Genomic DNA, 25,685 nt, shown 5'->3' on the forward strand with positions numbered 1-25,685 from the left:
AGTCATGGGTGGCCAAGTCTCATTGATGCACATAGGGAGTGAAGGCTGGCCTGTGTGGTCTGATCCAACAGATGAGCTACTGTAGCTCAAATAGCTGAAAACCTTAATGGTGGTACTTATAGAAAGGTGTGAGAAAACACAGTGCATCGCAGTTTTGCGTATGGGGCTGCATAGCTGCAGAACAATCTACCCTTTCGAAAGCGCCTACAATGGGAATGTGACCATCAGAACTGGACCACGGAGCAATGGAAGAAGGTGGCCTTGTTTGATGAATCACATTTTCTTTTACATTACATGGATGCCGAATGTGTGTGCGTTGCTTACCTGGAGAATATATGTCACCAGTATGCACTATGGGAAGGAGGCAAGCCGGGGGAGGCAATGTGATGCTTTGGGCAATGTCCTGCTGGGAAACCTTGGGTCCTGCCATTCATATGGATTTTATTTTGACGCGTGCCAACTACCTAAGCATTGTTGCAGACCATGTGCACCCTTTCATGGCAACGGTATTCCCTGATGGCATTGGCCTCTTTCAATGGAGTAATGCGCCCGGCCACAAAGCAAAAATGGTTCAGTAATGGTTTGAGGAACACAACGAGTTCAAGGTGTTTACTTGGCCTCCAAATTCCCCAGATTTCAATCTAATCGAGCGTCTGTGGGATGTACTGGACAAACAAGTTCGATCCATGGATGCCCCACCACGCAACGTACAGGACATAAAGGATCTGCTGCTTAACTTCTTGGTGTCAGATACCACCGCACACCTTCAGAGGTCTAGTGGAGTTCATTCTTTGATGGGTCAGGGCTGTTTTGGCAGCAAAAGTGGGACCTACACAATATTAGGCAGGTGGTCATAATAATATGGCTGATCAGTGTGTTTTGGTGGTGAAGTAAAATCTTGGTTGTTGGTAGATTTGTATCTGTTATACCAAAAGGTTTGTTTTAAAGCCCTGGCTTATGGTAATGCCCTTTTAACACTAGAACTGCCAGGCCTTTCAGACCCCCAGTATCCGCCAGAGCCAAATTCCATTTGATGTTGTTAGCATATGAATCATCCCTATTTAGCATACACATTCTCCTCCGCAGCATCACCATCCAGCCAGAGCATCAGTTCATCTTCTGGGTCATTATGAACTATATAAAAAGAAAATTATAGTTGCAGAATTTGTTTTAAATGGTTATTGGATTCAGAGAATACAAGAATGTGTTTGTATTGAAGGTCCTATCAAGCAAAATAACGCTGATGTATCGTAATCTCTATGAAGCAGTTATGTGGCATGATCTCTTTGAAAAAGTCCACCCCGTATGGATCAGACTAAAATGACCACACATCCATGCTCCTTCAACCGTATGCGCCATGGACATACAAGAATGCAATGAATGCTTTGAGTTCATCAACAGACATGTACTCAGCTTTTCTCTGCGCACGAGTAAAAGCACAGTCTCTGATGTGCTGCACCATCTGCACGTCACATGAACAAAGAAAATGGTCGAGTGCACTATCAATGTGTGTTCTTGCATTTCGTTTCGTGAATAATTCTTTAGTGTAATACATTTGATGAATTAGCCTGAAGCTGAATCTTTAGTAAAATAAGCAAAGAAAATCCATAGAGATTAGGATGTTTAATATTTTGTTTCTCTTTCTCCTGATAACAAGAAACCAGGAAAGCCTAGTTCAGCCGGCCTGCCATAGAAAGTGTTGATCGTGGCTGCCCTCTCGAGGATCAAACCCAGGTTGCCCACGTGAAAGGCAATGTCCTTAACCACTATGCCACAGAGCTGCACATTTGCCACCTGTTTGAATATTTTGTTTGACACCGTTAACTATTGTGTTAAACTGAGTAATGTTTACCTCCACCACAAATAGAATCTATGAACTGCATGACTTTTTCCACTGGCCTTTTTAACAGCTTATTAGCCATACATGAATGACTGATACAGTAACTACTGTATCAATATAGGTGACGATTACAGACTTTTTCGTCAAGTGAAAAGATGAGAGAGTCGTGTAGCCAGCCAAGTAGCCAAGTGTTTGTCTATCCTGGCGAAATCCTATGACATCCTTCGAAGATCCACACGAAATAGTCACAATATAACTGTAAGCCGTTTCATTTAAGGCTTCCCATAATGTAGCTACTGAATGTTGTAGCCAGCAAGGTTTTTGTCTATCCTGAACAAATCCTCTTTTGCCACTGGCTGTATTAAAATTATATAGATACAGTATCAATATAGGATAATCAGATTTTTTTTATCACATTAAAAGCCATCATTGAAATCTATAAGGCAGTATAGTTAACAATCTAGTCTGTGAAAAAGAACACAAGAATAACATTGGAAGGGACATTAAACATTAAAAAATGTACAGACTAGATTAATTAAATTACCTTATATTTCAATGATGGCTTTTATTCTGAAAAAGAAAATCTGAGTTAGCATGGCTAGCATAATTTTCTGCTGCTAGAAGAACGGTAATGAAGCCTCGAATTGCCATCACTAATGATAACGGATTTTTTTGTCAAGTGAAAAGACGAGAGAATCGTGTAGCCAGCGAAGTGTTTTTCTATCCTGAACAAATCCTAATATCAGCCAGAACTGTTTTATTCTTTATTGATTGGTAAAGAATATTGTTGGTATTTGTTTCGTGAATAATTATTTAGCATAATACATTTGATGAATTTGCCTACATAAGCTGAATCTTCAGTAAAATAAGCAGAAAAAAGCATAAGATGTTTGATATTTTGTTTCTCTCAATGTAAAACAGTAACCTCTTAATACATTTGTTATATCGTTAAGGATATAGTTTGCTTTATGTTTCAATAACTATTAATTTGTTGAATAGTCAAGAATATTGTTGGTATTTCTTTAGTGAATAATAATTTTGAGTAAAACATTTAATGAATTAGCCTACATAAGAAGCTGAATCTCCTATTGAAAAATGGTAATGTGTAATACATATGTTGAATTGCTGAGTAGCCTATGTCGTATATTATGTTTAAGTAATAGCTTAATTTGTTGAATGGTCATGGAAATCTTTCATTTTGTAAGTTCCTTCAAATTCAACCAAGGCTCTGATCATTCGTCTGGGAGTGTTGTGAATTCCTCCATTGATGTCATTCATTCAGAGAGGGGTGATTAGTGCCTGGGTGCTATTAGCAGCTGCCTGGGTACCAACACTTAAGTGGCTTGTGCTTTTGGAGGATTAAGTTGGAAAATAGTGGTATATAGTCTCTAAGTTGTTTTCCGTGTGTGAGTTTAGAATTGTGACAACGGAACAGTATCAATTGATTATTTATACCTTGTGTGTCCTATGACAATAGAATCCTGAAGCATTTACTCACACACCAAATATTGTATGTTATTATTGCAGGGGGTTACCACCATGTTAAGATAGGAGACCTGTTCAACGGGAGATATCATGTGATCAGGAAGCTGGGCTGGGGACATTTCTCCACTGTGTGGCTGGCCTGGGACATTCAGTAAGTACCAACATGTCTTTGTCCATTTATCTACTTATATTGTGCTGATTATGGTGTAGGGCAGACCTCATTTATTCAAATGCTTTGTTTTTTAGGCTGCTGGTCAGGGGGTGTAACATGTTATACTAGATGAGAAGAATTATGTAATTTAATACTTAAATTAAACCTAATTTAGTCTGTAGCTTCTATTGTACCTATAAAAAAAAGGTTTTGCTTGTTTACAACCAACATGTTGGCCAGTCAGTAATGCCACTCTTTCTGATTTCTGAATCTGACTCAAACCTCTGCTGCATTCAGTTTGGCTACTCCTGCTAGTTTCTGGACTCCAGAGTGGCATGTACCCCTAGACCATATTAGTCGTTTAACATGACTGACAACAAAAATGCAGATCTAAAACACGTCATGCATTCTGAAAATGCATTGCTGTTTATGGCTGCTTAATTAATATCAATCTACATTTAATCCTCGATTGTGTTCATGCGTGAACAACAATATCTCCTTGAGTCATTTGTGATACTTCAGTGAACTTATAAAACATCATAGAAGCTCAATGTAAATAGATTTCACTGAAACGTGTGATGTCTGTTTTTCAATATCCATCCATCCATCTTCTTCCGCTTATCCGGGGCCGGGTCGCGGGGGCAGCAGTCTAAGCAGGGATGCCCAGACTTCCCTCTCACCAGACACTTCCTCTAGCTCTTCCGGGGGACACCGAGCGTTCCCAGGCCAGCCGGGAGACATAGTCCCTCCAGCGTGTCCTAGGTCTTCCCCGGGGTCTCTTCCCGGTGGGACGGGACCGGAACACCTTCCCAGGAAGGCGTTCCGGAGGCATCCGAAACAGATGCCCAAGCCACCTCAGCTGACCCCTCTCGATGTGGAGGAGCAGCGGCTCTACTCTGAGCTCCTCCCTGGTGACCGAGCTTCTCACCCTATCTCTAAGGGATCGCCCGGCCACCCTGCGGAGAAGCTATATTTCGGCCTGCCTGTATCCGGGATCTTGTCCTTTCGGTCATGACCCCAAAGCTCATGACCGTAGGTGAGAGTAGGAACGTAGATTGACTGGTAAATCGAGAGCTTCGCCTTGCGGCTCAGCTCTTTCTTCACCACGACAGACCGATACATCGACTGCATTACTGCAGAAGCTGCACCGATCCGTCTGTCAATCTCCCGTTCCATCCTTCCCTCACTCGTGAACAAGACCCCTAGATACTTAAACTCCTCCACTTGAGGCAGGCACTCTCCACCAACCTGAAGTGGGCAAGCCACCCTTTTCCGACTGAGGACCATGGCCTCGGATTTGGAGGTACTGATTGTCATCCCCACCGCTTCACACTCGGCTGCAAACCGTCCCAGTGCATGCTGAAGGTCCTGGTTAGAAGGGGCCAACACGACAACATCATCTGCAAAGAGCAGAGACGAAATTGTGTGGTCCCCAAACCTGACACCCTCCGGCCCCTGGCTGCGCCTAGAAATTCTGTCCATAAAAATTACGAACAGAACCGGTGACAAAGGGCAGCCCTGCCGGAGTCCAACATGCACTGGGAACAAGTCTGACTTACTGCCGGCAATGCGGACCAAGCTCCTGCTTCGGTTGTACAGGGACCTGACAGCCCTTAGCAAAGGACCCAGGACCCCATATTCCCCCAGCACTCTCCACAGGATGCCGCGTGGGACACAGTCGAATGCTTTCTCCAAATCCACAAAACACATGTGGATTGGTTGGGCAAACTCCCATGAACCCTCCAACACCCCGTAGAGGGTATAGAGCTGGTCCAGTGTTCCACGGCCCGGACGAAAACCACACTGTTCCTCCTGAATCCGAGGTTCTACTATCGGCCGTATTCTCCTCTCCAGAACCCTGGCATAGACTTTCCCGGGGAGGCTGAGAAGTGTGATCCCCCTATAGTTGGAACACACCCTCCGGTCCCCCTTCTTAAAAAGAGGGACCACCACCCCGGTCTGCCATCCCAGAGGCACTGTCCCCGACCGCCACGCGATGTTGCACAGGCGTGTCAACCAAGACAGCCCCACAACATCCAGAGACTTGAGGTACTCAGGGCGGATCTCATCCACCCCCGGGCCTTGCCACCGAGGAGTTTCTTGACCACCCTCTGTGACTTCAGCCCGGGTGATTGGACGAGTCCACCTCTGAGCCCTCATCCTCTGCTTCCTCAATGGAAGACGTTGTCAGCGGGATTGAGGAGATCCTCGAAGTACTCCTTCCACCGCCCGACGACATCCTCAGTTGAGGTCAACAGCTGCCCACCTCTACTGTAAACAGCGTTGGTAGGGCACTGTTTCCCTCTCCTGAGGCGCCGGATGGTTTGCCAGAATCTCTTCGAGGCCAGCCGATAGTCCTTCTCCATGGTCTCACCGAACTCCTCCCAGGCCCGAGTTTTTGCCTCCACAACCACCCGGGCTGCAGCCCGCTTGGCCTGTCGGTACCCGTCAGCTGCCTCAGGAGTCCCACAAGCCAACCAGGCCTGATAGGACTCCTTCTTCAGCTTGACGGCATCCCTTACTACCAGTGTCCACCACCGGGTTCGGGGATTGCCGCCTCGACAGGCACCGGAGACCTTACGGCCACAGCTCCGAGCGGCCGCTTCGACAATGGCGGTGGAGAACATGGTCCACTCGGACTCAATATCTCCAACCTCCCTCGGGATCCAGTCGAAACTCTGCCGGAGGTGGGAGTTAAAGATCTTTCTGACAGGAGACTCGGCCAGACGTTCCCAGCAGACCCTTACAGTACGCTTGGGCCTGCCGAGTCTGTCCAGCTTCCTCCCCCGCCATCGGATCCAACTCACCACCAGGTGGTGATCAGTTGACAGCTCCGCCCCTCTCTTCAACCCGAGTGTCCAAGACATACGCGCCGCAGGTCAGATGAGACGACAACAAGTCGATCATCGACCTGCGGCCTAGGGTGTCCTGGTGCCACGTTGCCACTGATGGACACCCTTATGCTTGAACATGGTGTTCGTTATGGACAAACTGTGACTAGCACAGAAGTCCAATAATTGAACACCACTCGGGTTCAGATCCGGGGGGCCGTTCCTCCCAATCACGCCCCTCCAGGTGTCACTGTCGTTGCCACGTGGGCGTTGAAGGTCCCCCAGTAGAACAATAGAGTCCCCAGTCGGAGCACTTTCCAAGCCACCCCTCCCAGAGACTCCAAGAAGGTCGGGTACTCTGCACTGCCGTTCGGCCCGTAGGCACAAACAACAGTGAAAGACCTATCCCCGACCCGTAGGCGCAGGGAAACGACCCCTCTCGTTCACCGGGGTAAACTGCAACACATGGCGGCAGAGCTGGGGAGCTATAAGCAAACCCACACCAGCCCGCCGCCTCTCACCATGGGCAACTCCAGAGTGGTGAAGAGTCCCATCCTCTCTCAAGGAGTGTGGTTTCCAAGAGCCCAAGCCGTGCGTAGAGGTGATCCCGATTACCTCTAATCGGAACCTCTCAACCTCACGCACCAACTCAGGCTCCTTCCCCGCCAGCGACGGGTGACATTCCACGTCCCTACAGCCAGTTTCCGTGTCCAGAGATCGGGTTGTCTAGGCCCTCGCCTTCGACTGCCGCCCGATCCTCTTCGCACCGGCCCCTTATGGTCCCTCCTGTGGGTGGTGAGCCCACGGGAGGGCGGCCCCACGTCGCCCGTTCGGGCTGAGCCCGGCCGGGCCCCATGGGGGAAGGCCCGGCCACCAGGCGCTCGCATACGAGCCCCAACCCCGGGCCTGGCTCCAGGGTGGGGCCCCGGCTGCGCCATACCGGGCGACGTCACGGTACTCAAAATGTTTTTCTTCATTAAGGGGGTTTTGAACCGCTCTTAGTCAGACCCGTCGCCTAAGACCTGTTTGCCTTGGGAGACCCTACCAGGGGCATATAGCCCCAGACAACATAGCTCCTAGGGTCACTCGGGTACTCAAACCCCTCCACCACGTTAAGTGGCAGTTCTTGGAGGGGTTTTTCAATATCGACCAAACAATTGGTCAAAGAGACTGTTGGTCGAAGAACATTAATTTGTGTGTCTCAGTTAGTAAATTTTAAATGTATTGTATTCCCAGGGAGAAGCGTTTTGTGGCCATGAAGGTGGTGAAGAGCGCCGAACACTACACTGAGACGGCCATGGATGAGATAAAGCTTCTGAGGTCGGTGAGGAACACGGATACCAGTGATCCTAGCAGAGAGAGGGTGGTTCAGCTGCTGGATGACTTCAAGATCTCTGGCATGAACGGAACTCGTATCCTCAAGAAAACCACAGTACAGCTTCATTAGCTTTCATTCAGGGACAACTTTGAAACAATGATGAAAAACCGACTGTGATAATTTTCAGTTTTTAGTGTTAGTCAATAGTACAAGTCTAGAAACCATTATTTCCCCAGTCCGCTGATGCTTGTCCTGCGTCGTGTAGCTGTTGGCTGCACACACTGCCCTCTTTAGCTAGAAGACAGGCACTGAGCCACAGATATCGTGGCGGTTTGTGTGTCTGTCCCAGCGCCCTAATGTCCTGGTCGCAGCTGGGTGTCCAGGCAACATGCCCAGATTTCCTCATGCCATGCATGCTTAACTTCTGTAAAAGGTGCTAATGACTTTCTGGGTCGTTTTTCCCACTTCCATATTGGTCCTTGGCAGAAGTCTAGGATTTCACGTTGTATAAATGGGGTGGTGTAAGCCAAACGTATTGGCTGCATTGAAATTGGTGTTTGAGTTGGTCTTTCCATCTGCCTTATTTGCTGTTCCTTAACGTGGGGCTTGTTTCAGATGTGTGTATGGTATTTGAAGTTCTGGGTCACCATCTGCTTAAGTGGATCATCAAATCCAACTACCAGGGCCTTCCTCTGCCCTGCGTCAAGAGCATCATACGACAGGTAAAATAATAAATACCTGCTCATCACAAAACAGTGGTCACCCTTCTCGTTAAAAAACATTTCAACAAAAAGTTGAAACTGGATGTAGGTCAACTTGTTATTGGGAATGATTGAACATTCTGGAAGATTCCCAAAAAGTTTCTCTGATTGTAGGATTTACCCATGGTTTTCCTTAACCTCTCTCCTTTAGGTTCTCCAAGGGCTGGATTATCTCCACACCAAGTGCAAGATCATACACACTGACATCAAGCCAGAGAACATTCTTTTGACCGTCAACGAGCCCTATATCCGGAAAATGGCTGCCGAGGCGACGGAATGGCAGAGGACAGGAGCTCCACCCCCCTCCGGATCCGCAGGTATACACACACGCAGAATTAGACACTACGTTAGGAATTTGGTTGCCTAGGCTACAGAGTGACAGAGGAATGGACTCCAGCCTAGTCTGGATTGACCGTTACTGTTGGCACAGTGTATTTTGAACAGTAACTGTGAACGTTTTAGAAAAGCTGCACCCCCACGGACATAACATTTCGGTATGGATGTGGGATTTCAATGAAGAATTGGATTGTATGAATGTAGTCCTGTTCACTCCAAACTCTTCCCTTTGTGAACGACATTCAAAACCCTCAATAAAGGATTTCTTTTTACCCATATTCTGAAAATAAAAAAAAGAACCAACCCTAATCAGTCACCATTTCAGCTAGTCTAGGAGATACTCTTTTTGAGACTGTGATCATAACACAGCAAAATATTTGAGATGACTCATTAATTGATCGGATTCCTGTTTTGCTGGTAGCTACAGAAATAGCTATGTCTGGAATGTCGAGACAGACATGAAGATGAAGGCAAAATCATGTAACAGTCAAATGAGCCTCTAATATCTCGACTTCTTTTATAATGATTCCTTTCTGAAGAAGACTTAAGGTGTTAAGTTTAAGGAGCTTGACTTCCTTGTATGAATAATAATCAAATAAATAAATATTTTTTGCGTACATTCAAAATCCATCTGTGTAATGTGTGGAAGAGCTGTAGATCAGCATTAGAGCCCCAATGAAGCTTTGGGGAGTTTAGGAAATCATTGCAACCAAGCCATTGCACAATGCCGGAGAGGCCTCCAAAGTATGTGTAGGTTTGCTGAGTGAATCATTGGGTTTGTGTATTTTCTGTCATGGAGTGTCTACTGCTGGGGAGTGAAAGAGTGCCCTGTTACTGACACCGCACACCAATTACTGCCGGTTTAGTCACTATCCAGCTGAGGATACTACACTGAATGTTTTCTCTCTCCATGTTTCTTCATAGTGAGCACAGCTCCAGTCCCCAAACCGGTAAGTCCCTCTGTTTTTGTTCTTTCTTAAAGCTGGTGTTTGGTTGCTACAACCAGCTCTAGCTAGCAAAGTAATGCATGCGAGTGGGTGGCTGCCCATCTACACCTGTCAATGGAAGAACAAGTTGACAAATTGTTTAGTTTTGGAACTTATCTCTTCTCTTCTGCCCTCACTATTCCTGTCCTCCTCAGATGGCCAAGATGTCTAAGAACAAGAAGAAGAAGTTGAAGAAGAAACAGCGCAAGCAGGCTGAGATGTTGGAGAAGAGGATTCAGGAGATGGAGGGAGCACCGGATGGAGGAGAGGAAGAAGAGGAGGGCGAAGAGGAGAGAACCGAGACCACCGCAGAGGCCCCACACACAGCTAACGATGTCAGCACAGGTAAACACAAACAATTTCATCGTTGACAGTGCATATACTGCTTTGTTAGAAATGCCTTTCTAAAAATGTATTTATGGACATGCATTGATCACTCAGTGACAGGGCTTTTCAATCAATCAAATGTATTTTTACTTTTTATGTCAGCTGTTGTCACAGTGCTATTACAAAACACCCTGCCTGAAACCCCAAAGAGCAAGCAATGAGGCTTGATGCACGGTGGCTTGGAGAAAAAAACTAAAAGGGGTGAAACTTAGGAAGAAACGTTGAGAAGAACTTTGCTCTGAGTGGTGGCGAATCCTCTTCTGGCTGTGCAGGATGAACATTTTAAGAGTATAAATTGTAATAAATGAGCTGTGTCCAGAGTCTATAAAACGTAATCCAAGTCAGAAGGTGGGATCAGCGGAGTGGCAGCTGAAATCGTCAGGTATCATCAGCGACTTGATCTGCAATACCACTAGGAGGACTTTGGACAGGGGCAGCTACAGAGTCATTCGGGCCTGGTAGACCTGATGTGTGGTCCAGGGGCTCATTTCTTCCTAACTGTAAATGGAGCAGGACACAAGGAACATTTAGAGTGCATTTTTTGATATACAAATAAGGGCAACTGACCCTACTCCCCCGGCACAATAATATAGCCGTGTAAAACCTTGGGGCAGAGACGGTGGGGTCCAGTGACACTGTGGCCCTAACCAAGGGTAACCGCGGACAGGGCCAAACAGGGAGGAAGTCACTCCACCCACTTTGCCAAGCATCAACTAGGGAGAGACCAACCAACTACAACCACTCTGAAAGAGGGCAGAGTGTCACCCACAGAGTTCACTTCCATTGCATGAGGACAACTGCGAACAACACAAGAAACCATACATTCTGACCAATCCCCAGCTCCATTAGCAGAAGCCCCAAACTTGCATGGAACCTTTACCATGCTTCACTTTTTCCTGCAGACAGTCATTTGTGTACCGCTGTCCAGCCCTTTGGCGAACACTCTGCCTTCTGCTACAGCCAAATGTTTTACATTTTGACTCATCCATCCAGAACACCTGCTGCCATTTTTCTGCACCCCGCTTCCTGTGTTTTAATGCATACTTTAGTTTCTTGGCCTAGTTTGCACGTCAGAGGTATCTTCCATGAAGGCCCCTTCTGACCAGACTTCTCTGGACAGTAGATGGGTGTACCAGGGTCCCACGGTTTTCTGCCAGTTCTGAGCAGATGGAACTGCTGAACATCTTCTGATTCCGAGGGAAGTAAGCATGATGTCTTCCATCTGCTGCAGTACGTTTCCTTGACCATCCGCTGCGTCTACGGTCCTCAATGGTACCCGTTTCTTTGTGCTGCTTCAAAAGAGCTTGGACCGCACATCTGGAAACCTCTGTCTGTCTTGACATTTCTGCTTGGGAGAGACCTTGCTGATGCACTAACTACCGTGTGTCTTGTTGCTGTGCTCAGTCTTACTATGGTATGATCTGACCATTAACGGTCTTCAGCAACCTCACCTTGTTAGCTGAGTTTGGCTCTTCCTCAACCTGTTTTATTCCTCCTACACAGCTGTTTCTGTTCAGTTAAGGATTGTGTTTCAGTTTAATTGATTACTATTCATATGGAAAAGTGCATGCAGCTTGTTTGTGGCATATTGATCTGAGTTGATTAGTCTATTAAAAAGAAAAATATTTCAAATTAAATTACTATGTTGAAGGATTAAATGGTGTTTTGAATATTTGACAAGATTATTAGATTAAGTTTGTTAGATTTCAGTAATTAATGAATAGTCAGTGAAGACCGTCTGTTGGAAAGAAGACCTATTGTACTTATCAAGAGCTATTTAAAAGCAATCAAGCAAGCAATGGACTCATTAAACTTAACTGACCTGTTTCAAAGATTCCACTTGCTTCTCCACCCTGCACACTTCTGAAAATATTATTGCTGCAAATCAAAGCCAGTTGGAAAGAGGAGTTATAGACCCCAGTAAATGAGCAAAACCAGTGTCTAAACCAATATAAATGCGCTTGAGTTATTTTTCATAATTTAATGGCATATTTCAACATTTAGTGCCATATTTCAAAGCGTATTTCATGGTCACAAGGCATAAAGGGTGGTTTTTAGCCACTGATAGGCAAATCCAGTGACACTAGCTTTACCAACAGCTCGTTTGTGGGTGTTCAAATTAGTGATGGGAAGTTCGACTCACCTTACTGATCTGGATCTTTTCGAATCATTCAGCAAAAAGAACAAATCTTTCAACTCATTTTGTTCAAGTCAGTCCCCCCTCTTGTTCCAGTGCCGCGTCCCAGTGGCGAACATGGAGGATGACAATAAATGACAGACTCTGAGATCCAGAAGATTAAGACTTAACCTATCTTCACCTCAGTCATTGTCATTCCTTCCCGTGATCGCAGGATGAAAAGGACCATGAGAAAAAGTTTATTCATAAATCTGATCAGTTTATTAATGATTCCTGACAGTTCAAGTATTACCAATAGACATGTACATAACCACTTTACTGCTAAATAACAGCTTACTGTCCTAATATTTACTGTAGCTAAAGTTTCTCACTTTGGAATGTTAATGATGATAATATGAGATACTTGGAGATCAGAAAGATTGAAAGACTTATTTCCTCATTAGTCATTCGCCTTCCATCGTTCTCAGGTGATCCAAAGTGCCTAAAGATCTATGGATCATGGTTTATTTTGTTCATCTTTCCTACCGGGTGAACGAGATTCAAAGATCCGTGTTTCATCGTTCCTTCCACCAAACGAGATTTGAAGATCTGAAGATCCTACTGAGATGATTCACCAAAAAGATTCGTTCAAAAAGAACGAATCATTCGTAAACAATCCATTACTAGTTCAAACAGGATTTTGCAGTATTAGTTGTTGTACTGAGTTATCGCAATTTGTCATGTTTGTATTTAGACATTTCCGGCAAAATCACTATTATTATGTACATGCACTCACCTAAAGGATTATTAGGAACACCTGTTCAATTTCTCATGAATGCAATTATCTAATCAACCAATCACATGGCAGTTGCTTCAATGCATTTAGGGGTGTGGTCCTGGTCAAGACAATCTCCTGAACTCCAAACGGAATGTCAGAATGGGAGAGAAAGGTGATTTAAGCAATTTTGAGCATGGCATGGTTGTTGGTGCCAGGCGGGCCGGTCTGAGTATTTCACAATCTGCTCAGTTACTGGGATTTTCACGCACAACCATTTCTAGGGTTTACAAAGAATGGTGTGAAAAGGGAAAAACATCCAGTATGCGGCAGTCCTGTGGGCGAAAATGCCTTGTTGATGCTAGAGGTCAGAGGAGAATGGGCCGACTGATTCAAGCTGATAGAGCAACTTTGACTGAAATAACCACTTGTTACAACCGAGGTATGCAGCAAAGCATTTGTGAAGCCACAACACGCACAACCTTGAGGCGGATGGGCTACAACAGCAGAAGACCCCACCGGGTACCACTCATCTCCATTACAAATAGGAAAAAGAGGCTACAATTTGCACGAGCTCACCAAAATTGGACAGTTGAAGACTGGAAGAATGTTGCCTGGTCTGATGAATCTCGATTTCTGTTGAGACATTCAGAGTCAGAATTTGGCGTAAACAGAATGAGAACATGGATCCATCATGCCTTGTTACCACTGTGCAGGCTGCTGGTGGTGGTGTAATTGTGTGGGGGATGTTTTCTTGGCACACTTTAGGCCCCTTAGTGCCAATTGGGCATGGTTTAAATATATGGGCCAACATTTCTAAAGAATGCTTTCAGCACCTTGTTGAGTCAATGCCACGTAGAATTAAGGCAGTTCTGAAGGCGAAAGGGGGTAAAACACAGTATTGGTATGGTGTTCCTAATAATCCTTTAGGTGAGTGTATATGGCAATAGAAATGCTAAAGCAAACACAAATGCTGGTCGTCACTGCTAGTGTGGTCATTAGGCCTGGGCTTCTGGGGCTAATGGACCCAGGGACCTTTTGGAATAGCCTTGGATCCTATAGTTTTGACCAAGTTCCAAAAATAAAATTAAGATGTCTGCTTGTTTTTGAGCTGACATTAGGGCAGATGGAATGGGACTAAGAAACAATCTCTAAGAGAACATACGTTTTCATTGTGCACGTTTTGGTTCAATTTCGCAGGGTTGTTACTAACTGAAGAGTATGGCGCTTGTTTCAGCAATGCAGCACTCCTGTTTTGGCAGCGTCACTTGCAAAGGAAGCAAATCAGTGTTGCGTATAGCGCAATAATAATGGAAATATTACATCCAGTGCTTTAGTTCGCTTGATATTTGCTACACTAATGTGTAGTGCTTAACACATCAGGAGCAAAAGACAGACTCATCCAGATGGTTCCCACCATACTGTGGTGAAGTTAGTTTTAGATTGGACATTCCCGAGACATTCGGCTCTTCAAATCTCAATAGGTCTTTAACGAAGTATTCATGTAATCCAATATTGGTCTCATTGGGATTACAAACGTGTATACGATGTTGCACAGTCCTTATTTATCCACATTTAACCAAACTAACCGTTGTGTATCGGAGCTGAAACCAAAAAGGAAGCAGCCTTTGGGTGCTGGTTGTGGGAGCGTTCAAATTGTATACAAATGCTGCCATCTTCAGAATACAATTTAGAATGTTTTTTATGTGTGATTGTGGTCAGCATATGCCATGGGGTATATGCAGTAAGAGTATATTCTCAATAGTCCATAATAATGTTGGCAAATGTACAAATCTACAGATTTGATCTGGGTGTGTATCTATATAGAGGGATGGGCAGAATTAAGGGTGCAGTATTGTCCATTGCATTGTTGGCAATGGTTGACGTGGGCTTGATGTGGTGACCATAGTCTTCAAAAGTCCCTGGCCCGGGGTTGCTGATCAGGAGTATATTAGTTGGTTTGATTTTCAATAATATTATTTGCCTTCGGCCCTCTAGCCCCAGCTCCAGGTAAACCTGAAGAGATTAAAGACCGTAAGATTGAGGAGGAGAGCAGGATGGAAGTGACCTGCAACGGCCACACCCACTCGGAAGGCCAAATAAACACAGGGAGCCAGGGGAAGGGACAGAACCCCAGCCAAAATGGAGAGCACGACGACCAGGAGGACCCACAGAATGCCAGCAAACTGGACACCGTTGACAGCGCCAGCACGGAGGATGGGGACTCGCTGGCCGAAGCACACTGCAATGGTACAGGAGATGGAGACCCCCGCGAGCCCAGAACAGGCGGTAAAGAAGTGGGAGAAACTGAGATATGTAAAAGACCAGAGGAGGAAAGAAAGGATGAGGAGATGGAGACTGAGGTGCTGCCTAGAAGAGGGGAGCAGCAGGAGAAGGAGGGCAGCGAAAGGAATGGTGAGTGGAGAGCATGAGTGAGAGGTGACACTTTGCTGCATCCTCAGGAGATTGTTCCCACTCACTCTCCTGAACTCTCCTTGGGATGCATTTATTCTGACGATTCTATTGGAAAAAACTTTTGCCAGTAGAAACTCCCATTTTAGTCATATTTTTCTGTTTGCATCTGAGTCAAACAAACCCAGCCCTGTTGAAGTGTCATCTGTAGGCGTCAGTTGGTGCCACGTCTGTCTCTCTTCACTACCCACCTCCACACTGCTCTCCTTCTAGTTCCCCTTGTCAGTACTCCTCTGTTTCCCTTCTCCCGTAGGCTCCATAGCAGAGCTGTCTTTTTCAATCACCACCTCACATTATAGGTAAATTAACAATTTTGTCCCTCTTATTTCTTCCTCACTGTCTCTCTATTTCTCTGTCTCTTTATTAGACAAAGTATCGGCAGGCAGTCTACTGATCAACCCCCTGGAACCTCTGAATGCAGACAAGATCCAGATCAAAATAGCTGACCTTGGGAACGCCTGCTGGGTGGTGAGTAAAGCAGTTCTAGGTCAGGCACTTCATAGTCTTTACTGAAGTAGGATGTAGAAAGTTTAAGAGATTGGGAGGACAGGTATTATGCTTTTGTGTTTGGAACAGTAATGTTATCCACTAGTTAAGGATAGCACCTAATTCACTATTTAACGGACACGACCAGAAGCCATATCAAGGTCCGATTGCACAGACTCAGGTTTAGCCTGGTCTTGGGCTAAATAGAAGGCTCACGCTTATGAGTCCAGTCAGATCAATGTAGCCTTTTCTCTCTCCTTCCAACCCTTTCTTTTTCTATCTCTTTCTCTCATAGCACAAGCATTTTACTGATGATATCCAGACTCGTCAGTACCGCTCTCTGGAGGTGTTGATGGGAGCCGGCTATGGAACACCTGCAGATATCTGGAGCACGGCCGCAATGGTGGGTGGAGAGAGGACACAGTGAAAGACGCATAAACACACACACCAAGACACTTAATGAGACAGGGACAATCACCATTCGACATGGTCCTCCTGCTTGTATTACCCTGCCAGTAGGAAGTGGACTGCATTTACAGTCTTGTTTACACAAGTGGTTTTGTTTTGGAGGTCCCCTAAGAATGTGAATCGCTTTTAGTAAATGTACAATCTCGGTCCATCTTTAAATGGTGTAGCGGGCAGCACTTTGACATGTGGCTGAGTTGCAAGGCTTGCCAGGCATCAGTCTGTTACATGTCTGCTGCATGTCTACATGTCTGCTGCAAGTCTACATGTCTGCTGCATGTCTGGTTCAACTCACACTCCCCATAAATAACAAAGGACTGGCTTCATCGCTACAAGCCAGTCATTTCCAAGGAGCTCTTTCTCTGAAGGTCACGCTCCATGTGAAGAGCAGCCACTAACTTCACAAAAGAGAGCCTCAGTGGACAGTAGCTGGGTTGACATTCAAAGGGCCACTATATCACAAAGGAATGTGACCACTCAAATGGAGAGAAAGTAAACGCACAGAGACAGAAGACAACTACACTAACCAAGCTAGTAGGTATCAAATAATGGTAAATTAATAAACAGCACTTGGCATCCAAATAAAGTATGAACATAAACTGCACTGACCAAGTTTGTGTGCAACCAAATGCATTTGATAAAGGTGCTAACCTGGTCCTTTTTTACAGGTTAAGGAAACTTAAGTGACTCCAATGGGTTCACTCTCTAATCCATAGAGCAATGAATTATACTGTTGTATTGAAAATGTATGTACTTGTCTGTACTGTATTCATGTGAGATTATATGCCATGTTAAATGTTTTTTGTTGGACCACAGGAAGCTTAGCTGCATCTTTGGGGAGTACAAGGTTTCCGCAGGTCTGCAAAAAGTATTAAAAAGTCTTAATTTATCTCAATAAAAGGCCTTAGTTCCTCTTACTAAAGGTCTTTTAAAAAATAGCTGTTAGCATTGTAAAAAGACGGTAAAGAATAAGTGGTTTGTGAAGGGATTTTAGCTCTGGTCGCACGCAGAGAGGAACTGCGGTTTTAGTCAGAATGTTAGATGTCAGTGAGACAGTTGGATGCTTTTCTTGTTTGTTTGTATGGTAGATGGCTAGCTAATTCCAAGATAGGTAATTTTGCTCGCTACATAGTAGAGATTGGCTGGAGATTGGCAAGTAGGGATTGAAAGTGCAAATTCAATCAGAAGTGGTTGGACAACAGCAACTTTGCTCTGTGGTTGAAATCTGTTGAAGGGAAAGAATACGAAGCCCACTGTTTGCAAAATGGGAATTTAATCTGTTGAATCTCATATGAAGTGTGAGAAACACAAAAACAACCCCAATGCTGCAGAAAAACCTCCAACAAACTTCCAGCATGTCTCAGTTTGTTTGGTGGTATCACCAATCAGCCTGTAACATTATTGTTGGCTTTAGGCTCACTGCTCTACTTCAGTCCAATTGGTTTCACTTTGGATGGGGTGTTGTGAAATTGGTCTTAAACTGAATTAAAAGTTAAATAAAGAAAATAAACTAATGTGATCATGATTAATTCAGCTGGCCAGCCTGCCTGCCTGAATAACAGAGTGGAGTAGTATTGTATTTTTTTGTGTTAGGTGTGTTGTACTAAAGTGATAGTTGTTGTCTCTACCCAGGCCTTCGAGCTGGCTACAGGAGACTACCTTTTCGAGCCTCATTCTGGAGAAGACTACTCTAGAGACGAAGGTAATGCCTGCACTCCTCAAAACTCCTCCTAAGTGAACTCTGCAGGTCACACTGTAATGTAACTCTTAGGGAGTTTTTCCTAGCCATTGAAATTCAACACTACTGTTGTTTGCTCCTTGGGGTTTAAGGCTGGGTGTCTCTGTAAAGCATTTTGTGACAACTGTTGTTGTAAAAAGGGCTTTATAAATACATTTGATTGATTGATTGAATGGTGGAACTTGTCATAAACGAATACCACCTCTGTTCCTCTCTTGTGTAGACCACATAGCCTTGATCATTGAGCTACTGGGAAAGGTTCCCAAGAAGTTGATTCTGGCAGGAAAATACTCCAAGGAGTTCTTCACCAAGAAAGGTAAACAAACACCTGCTGTTTTTATTTTATTTGCAAGATGTACATGCGCCGAAATACAATTTAATTTGGTCTGTATGTGTACACATCTATCAGCCTGTGTGTGTTTAGTGTCTTGTGCCTTTTTGGTTGTTCTGTTTGACTCTCTCTCCTCTTGCTTGACTTTGCTCTTTGTGAAGGTGACCTGAGGCACATTACCAAGCTGAAGCCGTGGGGCCTATTGGAGGTGCTTGTGGAGAAGTATGAGTGGTCTAAAGAGGAAGCGGCCACCTTTGCCAGCTTCTTGCTCCCAATGTTGGACCTTATCCCCGAGAAGAGAGCCACGGCTGCAGAGTGTCTCCGGCATGCGTGGATTGCCCCCTAAAGGAACCCCGGTGCTAATACAGCCACACAGGACACATCCAGTACAAATATAGACACATGCAGACGTACATAAACACACAAATATACATTCATGCATACTCCCAAGTGCACACCCTAGGATACAGACTTTGCCTGCACAATGCCGGTATCATCTCCGCAACACACATGTGCACAGGCGCACACACTAGAGACTGGCTACTGGAGCCCTACCAGTGGCATACCCCATCATAGAAAACACAGTTGCAGATAAACACAAGGAGATCCAGTCTAGCTGAACTATATCTATTTATGTCAGTCTTATTTTGTTCCTTTTTTTGGCTGACTGGATATGACTTGAGTATAATTGTTTCTTTTCTACCTCTTTTTACCCTGTCTTTTCTTTCTGTGCCAATGAATACATCTTTAGTTTCATGTTTAATTCAGGCGGACTTTTGAGGGTTGTTTGGCGTTACTCCTGTTTTGTTTGTTCAACACAGGCATATCCACAGAACAGAGCAAAAAAGTGTTACAAACATTTAGCTATCCTCCTTCCCTGCGATAATTTGCCTACACAAAGATTAAGAAATGTGGTGGTTGGCTTATCTGGGTGATAGGTATTGGCACGGTCAATGGCTACAACCTTCAAACTAACTACAGTGCAGATGTTTATAAGTGACCTGTTTATCACCATGTCAATTCAGGCAATTTTTCGCAACATGCCTTAGTGTCAGTGTCACCCCGTTCTACTGAAAAACGGTGTTTTTCTCTAGACTAGCACATCACAACAGTAGGGATTTTGTTTGCAGTTGATAGGTCAGCTTGAGTTTCCATGAATAATAAGTAGGTGCTTAGAGTAGGAGTAGGCTTGGAGTCGATTCTTTGTCTGAGTACTAGCCTCTCTAAGGGACTTTCTATTCCACATGTGATACAGACATACATGTAGTCAAATGTAAGCTGAAGATTGTATCCCGTTCGAATTGGAACTGATTGAGCAGTACGATACCTTGGTATCACTTGTGGTTCTGCGGGTCTTCTGTTACATCACGGTTTCTATTTAGAAGATGATTGCCTTCTGGTCTGGCTAGGAGCGGTGCCATTTTAATCGTGCACTACATCTGTCTTGTACATATCTGTACCAAAGAGTTGGCCTCTCCCTCTGAACAACAGCAGCTGTACAGTTTTTCACAGCTGCTGTTTGAACTGGTGTATATTGTAAAGACGAGGATGCTCTGACTCCCAAATCGTGGTCTTCACTATATAGGGAACTATTTTTGACCAGGTTCTCTTGGTGCATTAGATGCGGAACAGAGTGGCATTTTTGGAACCTTGTATCGGCTGAGGTGAGAATGTTTGAATGACTTCTTAGGTCAATTGCTGCTTTGAGATGCATTGGCTAGTTTTTGGCAGTTTTTAAAGCTTATTTTCATAACCTCTTTGCCCCCTTTTGCAGTGTTCTACTGTTTTAACTGTCAGATTAAGGACAAAAAAATAACGGTGGATTGTAATCAGTAATGGTGCTTGGACTGGTTCCTTCGCTTGCTGCTTTTCTATAAACCCTTCTTCCCGGCCCAATTCCATTTTTGTGGACTTTTCCTTGCCTCGCTTCCTCCCCCGCCCCTTTCTCCTATTGTGCCCTCCATCCCTGCATTTATTTGTTCACTGCTTTAACTAAATCCTTTTTCTGTACTTAATAAAAAATAAAGATTTTGAAAAAGTCTGGTGTTTACTTGTTGTACTTAGAGTATCCTCTATTCCAGTAAATCTAGGTTGGCAAGTGTTCATTTAGACATTATTTTTATTAAATGTAATCAGAATTCTCACGGGTAGATTTATTGTGGAGTGTTCCTTGCATTGATAATGTCACTTGACAATCTGGGCTTTATTTCCACATCAATCCCACCACCTCAGATCCTGCAATTGTTGTTGTATGTAGTCACCCCTTCTTCTGTGGTCAATAAAGGTGCTTAAGTTGCCTCTGAAATAAAGAAAGATAATGTTAGACCATGGGAGTAGTCTCTTTCCTCCCAGTGGACTGACTTCTCAGATAATGTTAGACCATGGGAGTAGTCTCTTTCCACCCAGTGGACTGACTTCTCAGATAATGTTAGACCATGGGAGTAGTCTCTTTCCTCCCAGTGGACTGACTTCTCAGATAAGGTTAGACCATGGGAGTAGTCTCTTTCCACCCAGTGGACTGACTTCTCAGATAATGTTAGACCATGGGAGTAGTCTCTTTCCTCCCAGTGGACTGACTTCTCAGATAATGTTAGACCATGGGAGTAGTCTCTTTCCTCCCAGTGGACTGACTTCTCAGATAATGTTAGACCATGGGAGTAGTCTCTTTCCACCCAGTGGACTGACTTCTCAGATAATGTTAGACCATGGGAGTAGTCTCTTTCCTCCCAGTGGACTGACTTCTCAGATAATGTTAGACCATGGGAGTAGTCTCTTTCCACCCAGTGGACTGACTTCTCAGATAATGTTAGACCATGGGAGTAGTCTCTTTCCTCCCAGTGGACTGACTTCTCAGATAATGTTAGACCATGGGAGTAGTCTCTTTCCTCCCAGTGGACTGACTTCTCAGATAATGTTAGACCATGGGAGTAGTCTCTTTCCTCCCAGGAAAAAAAAATAACTGTTTCAATTACATTGTAACTTGTTAATTTAGATCCCAATTAGTTTCTCCTGAAGTAGCAGCAACTCTTCCTGGGGTCAACAGACATTGGGCCCTGTGGGGTTCATACTCACCTTCCTATGCTGTTCTGTGTGCCCTGTAAATTGGTGTCCCAGCTTACACCAATTATTGAAGACTACTCAAATTCTCCCAATTAATTTGTCTTGCTGACTAGGAAGTGTTCAGCCAGGTTGCTCTGCCTACATATTTAACAATGATGCATTTGAATTGCTTCCAGTTTCTCATTACGAGCTCTGTTATATGAACCCTCCTGATGGTCTCTTTCCTGCGCTAATGATGTGGACAACAGCCAGACTAATGTAGAGCATCTTGTTTTGTAGGCACAGTCGGCTCACTCCACTCAGTTTCAGGTTTTTCTCTATCACCCACTATTCGGTCTCTTCACCTTTTTTCCTATTTCCTGTTTAAATATTTTATACTTCTGAAATATTATTCCATGCCCCCCCCGCTCCCTGCTTGCACCTTTTTCTTTCTCCTCCACCTGGAAGTTGTCAGGCAGCAACTGATCCTGTCTGTTCCCCAAGGAGAAGGCAAGGAAGGAGAGGATGAGGGAGTCCATGATGCTGATGATGGCCAGGATGTAGGCCCAGCGCACTGTGCAGTTTCCCAAGGTGTATTTATCGGTCCTCTGGCCACACATCCTCTTAACCTCCTCGCTGTCCCAGCCGTCCGGGTAGATCATACATCCTATCACCATGCAGGCGCCTGGGTGGAAGAGAGATGAAAAGGTCATACACCCAGTTGTCTTACAGCGTAGGGAGGGAGTGTAAGCTGGACAGATAGTATAATTTAAGTTGGACAATACAGACACACTGCCATAAACGTCACAGTGGTAGTTGCTTGGCAACTCCAGTAGGATCAACGTCATTTATAATTTACCCCTGAGCACGTCTTGGCTTGCTACATGTAGGGATAACATTACCCACTTTCTATCCTTGTACATAGAAAGTGGTGCACTACTTTAGCATGTACTCTCACTTTCGATATAGGCACACCCTCTCTGTAGATTTGGCAACAGCTTGCCTCATCCCCACAAAACAACCTAATTGTTCTATACACTCACCGGACACATTACGTACTCCTGCTCGTTAATGCAAATGAACAAACAGGCAATCGTGGCTGCAACTCAATATAAGACGAATGCAGACATGGTGAAGAGGATCAGTTGTTGCCTGACCAAACATTCAAAGATGTGTGATTTAAGGGTCCTTGTCGTTAGTATGTTCCAGACTCGCAGAAACAGCTGACCTTGGATTTTCACTCATTACAGTCTTGAGTTTACAGAGAATGGTGCAATACACAGAAAACATCCCGTGAACTGCCGTTCTGTGTTCAAAAACACTGTTACAGGTCTGAGATGATTGGCCAAGTTTGTTCAAGCTGACAAATAGTGAAATAACCACTCTTTACAACAGCGGCGTGCGAAAGTGCAGCTGTTAGCATATGTCAAACCTTGTAGCAGATGGCAGTAAGACTAGATTGTTTAATAAAGGTGAGTGTATATGTGTGCTATAGTTTTCAGCTAAGCAGTATGCAAATTATTAAATGCCCGGGTCAAGCTTGAACAAAAGCCTGCACCATTTATTTTTGATAGGACTAGAGTTTGTCTATTCTAACTGTGCTATTGCCTCTTGGCTGCTGTCCTTGGTGCTGAAACACTTATTTGCAGAACTCCCAGTGAGATGGTGTTCCATTTATGCCTACTTTTCAGAAGAATTATTGTCCTCCTGCTCACAAATAGACGCATTTTCATGGTGAAAAGCCTGTGATTAGAATTAGTGTTGTTTTATAGGAAGAAAGGTTGAGGATTAGGAAGATGACATGCAGCAATAATCTTCCCCCACACTCAATACTTAGCCTTTAAGCAAGTTAACCAAAAACAACACTACCCCCACCCATAACGGCTTCTGCTCACAGGAGGCAAACTGCATCCAGGCACAGATCTTGTAGACACTGCCGGCGTTACAGAAGAAGAACAGGCTGAAGCAGACGATGCTCCCGATCACCAGCAGCATGGAGATGCCAACGAAGAACATAGCCGTTTTGAAGGCCCCGGACGGGATGGATCCGAAGTCCAGTGCACTCCCTTTGCAGATAAGCTCTCCGCTGAGCGCATTTCCGATACAGTAGTGGAACAGGCCGAAGTAACCTGCCTGGGGGGTGTTGACACTGTCGCCGATCCAGTAGGGCTGGACCATGGGACAACAAGAAGAATGCACAGTGTTTAGCCAAAAGTGACTGAGGCATTCCCGTAGCCTACATATCTCTTAAATATGGGCAAAATCCAATTAGAGTATTCCAGTTTGTTTCTCACACATTTATTTTTTTCTTACAAGAAGGACCAGACAAATAATTTGGAATTCCTACAGTTTAATGGATTAAAATGATTGAAGCCCTCATTGGATGACCACTAAAACCATAGAGAAAGTGGCCAAAAGGCTGTTTTAGTATTGATACTGCCATTGAGATGGGCTTAAGGGCAAGCCTGTATAAAATGACTAACCCAAATGTTTAACTGACATTTTAAGTTTAACCTCAACCAAACTCTAACCCTTATTATTTCTAACAAATTCGGAAGTTTATTGTTGATTTGCATGTTAGTGGTTTATAGCCTTTTCCACTATTGTGGGCTTTCACCATGTTCATGTGGGACTTGGAAACTATTATTTCGGTGGCTTACTGCGTTTCCCTGGACATTTTTTATAAGGTTGGCCCACCTACCACAACCGAAAATAATAGGGCAGATAGAGGTCTCTGGAAACGCAATCATCATCCGGCTAAAGACTGCCCTACAGAAAACAAAACGATTATCTGTCTCAAAGCACTCTTTTCTCCACGGCCAATATGGTTCACAATAGTAGGGTTTAGCCCTGCAAAACAAAGGGGATATCTCAATATCATACTCATGTCCTGTCAACCTTCGTTTTTACATTCAATCAAGCTCTTGAATGAAGACTCTAAACATTGAAATGCCACCACCGGAATAGCAAAATCCTCAACATTTGTGCCTTGTCTTTCGACCTGTATTGAGTACTGAGTAAAACTATTTATACTACATTTTAAAAGTGGAGTAGAAGCAACTCCTCAAATAATGGGGAGACATTTAAATCTATAAATTGTTCCTGAATAAAAAAAAAGTCAAAGAAAATAGTCTTCTTACCTGTATAAACACGACCATCACCAAGATGGCAAAGCAGATTGTAAAAATGGTCCATAGGACACCCACCGCGCGCGCATTACGCACATAGTTGGTGTGGTAGATCTTAGCCGCTTCCTGCGCCGGGAGCATGTCGATGCTTGGAGAGACTTTTTATAAATTGTTATAATTAGGATGATGAAGACCGTAACGAAGAATAGAGTTATCCCGGATTGTGATCCCACAAACAACCACCATGAGTAAAAGGAGCCTTTCAATAATGGTCTCACAGTGAATGTCCAGTCAAGATAAGAAAATATTTTTTTTTGGAACTTGTGGCTCAATCCTTTAGTAGACGCGTTCTGTATCTGTCTCTAATGTCCGTGTTCAGTCCTTACGCTCGCACATTCTTGGAAATTCTAAACCACAGATACTGCTACAGGTGATACTCTTACTGACGTTACCACTTTCTCTATGGTCTAATTCCAAATCGAAAACTAAGCCCTACGCCCTGTTCACTTGTCGAGATCGGAGAGTGTTTGACAAGTGTAAACAATATGGGGTTAACTTCAGTTTGCCTCCTGATAGGCTATATTTAATTTATGATATTGCTGGTCTTGTATGAAAATCTCTCAGATGTCCTCAAGTGCATAGGGTATAGGGTTTTGAGGTCGATTTGGAATTGGACATATCGTTTCCATTCACTCAGAACTACGCACTAAATGTAACAACCAAACATCCACCACAACCAAGCTAAATGCCACCTGTTCGGTGGTTCCTAACTAAGACTCGTGGTGCAATGTATACCTTGGGTGATGTCATGCAAGGTAATGGCTCGTGTGTTTCTCTGAATTCCCATTAATGATTAATGTAGCTAAGTAGATCCATGGAACAGAATGACAGCGTCTCTGTGGATGGCAGGTGGGAAACGAGGAGAGTGAGGATATTTTCATTTCTTTTTTTGGAGGGAAAAAGTGTTATTACAGTGGGTATTATTAAGATTAAATGTATACAGACAATTGTATAGCCTATATGAAGGCATATGTCCAATT

The 25,685-nt window shown here is 44.3% G+C and overlaps 2 protein-coding genes across 4 annotated transcripts in view; one reads left to right on the forward strand and one right to left on the reverse strand.

The window, feature by feature from the left end:
- srpk1b (SRSF protein kinase 1b) overlaps window positions 1-19,960 on the forward strand; it is a 59,623-nt gene extending 39,663 nt beyond the window's left edge. For 2 of the 3 annotated variants that reach the window (XM_010899047.4, XM_010899048.4), the window contains 12 exons: window positions 3,368-3,476; window positions 7,544-7,719; window positions 8,241-8,347; window positions 8,538-8,703; window positions 9,647-9,672; window positions 9,864-10,053; window positions 14,985-15,401; window positions 15,826-15,926; window positions 16,240-16,347; window positions 18,042-18,111; window positions 18,371-18,463; window positions 18,640-19,960. In XM_010899047.4, coding sequence (XP_010897349.1) covers window positions 3,368-3,476; window positions 7,544-7,719; window positions 8,241-8,347; window positions 8,538-8,703; window positions 9,647-9,672; window positions 9,864-10,053; window positions 14,985-15,401; window positions 15,826-15,926; window positions 16,240-16,347; window positions 18,042-18,111; window positions 18,371-18,463; window positions 18,640-18,824 — 1,748 coding nt within the window. In that variant the 3' untranslated portion in view covers window positions 18,825-19,960. The remainder of the gene's footprint in view (window positions 1-3,367; window positions 3,477-7,543; window positions 7,720-8,240; window positions 8,348-8,537; window positions 8,704-9,646; window positions 9,673-9,863; window positions 10,054-14,984; window positions 15,402-15,825; window positions 15,927-16,239; window positions 16,348-18,041; window positions 18,112-18,370; window positions 18,464-18,639) is intronic. The other variant, XM_010899049.4, reaches the window with a different exon arrangement.
- A 25-nt stretch (window positions 19,961-19,985) lies between these two features.
- Window positions 19,986-25,433, reverse strand: lhfpl5a (LHFPL tetraspan subfamily member 5a). The gene is made up of 4 exons (XM_010899046.4): window positions 24,658-25,433; window positions 23,413-23,686; window positions 21,960-22,202; window positions 19,986-20,777 (listed from the first exon to the last, which is right to left on the reverse strand). Exons 1-4 carry the CDS (start codon window positions 24,784-24,786, stop codon window positions 20,767-20,769), a joined length of 657 nt encoding a protein of 218 aa, XP_010897348.1. The 5' UTR covers window positions 24,787-25,433; the 3' UTR covers window positions 19,986-20,766.
- Between the last annotated feature and the right edge of the window lie 252 nt (window positions 25,434-25,685).

This window comes from Esox lucius, chromosome 17 (genome assembly GCF_011004845.1).
Source record: "Esox lucius isolate fEsoLuc1 chromosome 17, fEsoLuc1.pri, whole genome shotgun sequence".
Classification (NCBI taxonomy): Eukaryota; Metazoa; Chordata; class Actinopteri; order Esociformes; family Esocidae; genus Esox; species Esox lucius.

Excerpts from the sequence above, each read along its gene's own strand:
- lhfpl5a (XM_010899046.4), bottom strand. The coding sequence starts at position 24,786 with ATGCTCCCGGCGCAGGAAGCGGCTAAGATCTACCACACCAACTATGTG. Across the intron at positions 23,687-24,657 it reads TGATGGTCGTGTTTATACAG|CCCTACTGGATCGGCGACAG; the intron begins GTAAGAAGACTA and ends CCCATGGTCCAG. Across the intron at positions 22,203-23,412 it reads CTGGATGCAGTTTGCCTCCT|GCGCCTGCATGGTGATAGGA; the intron begins GTGAGCAGAAGC and ends TCTTCCACCCAG.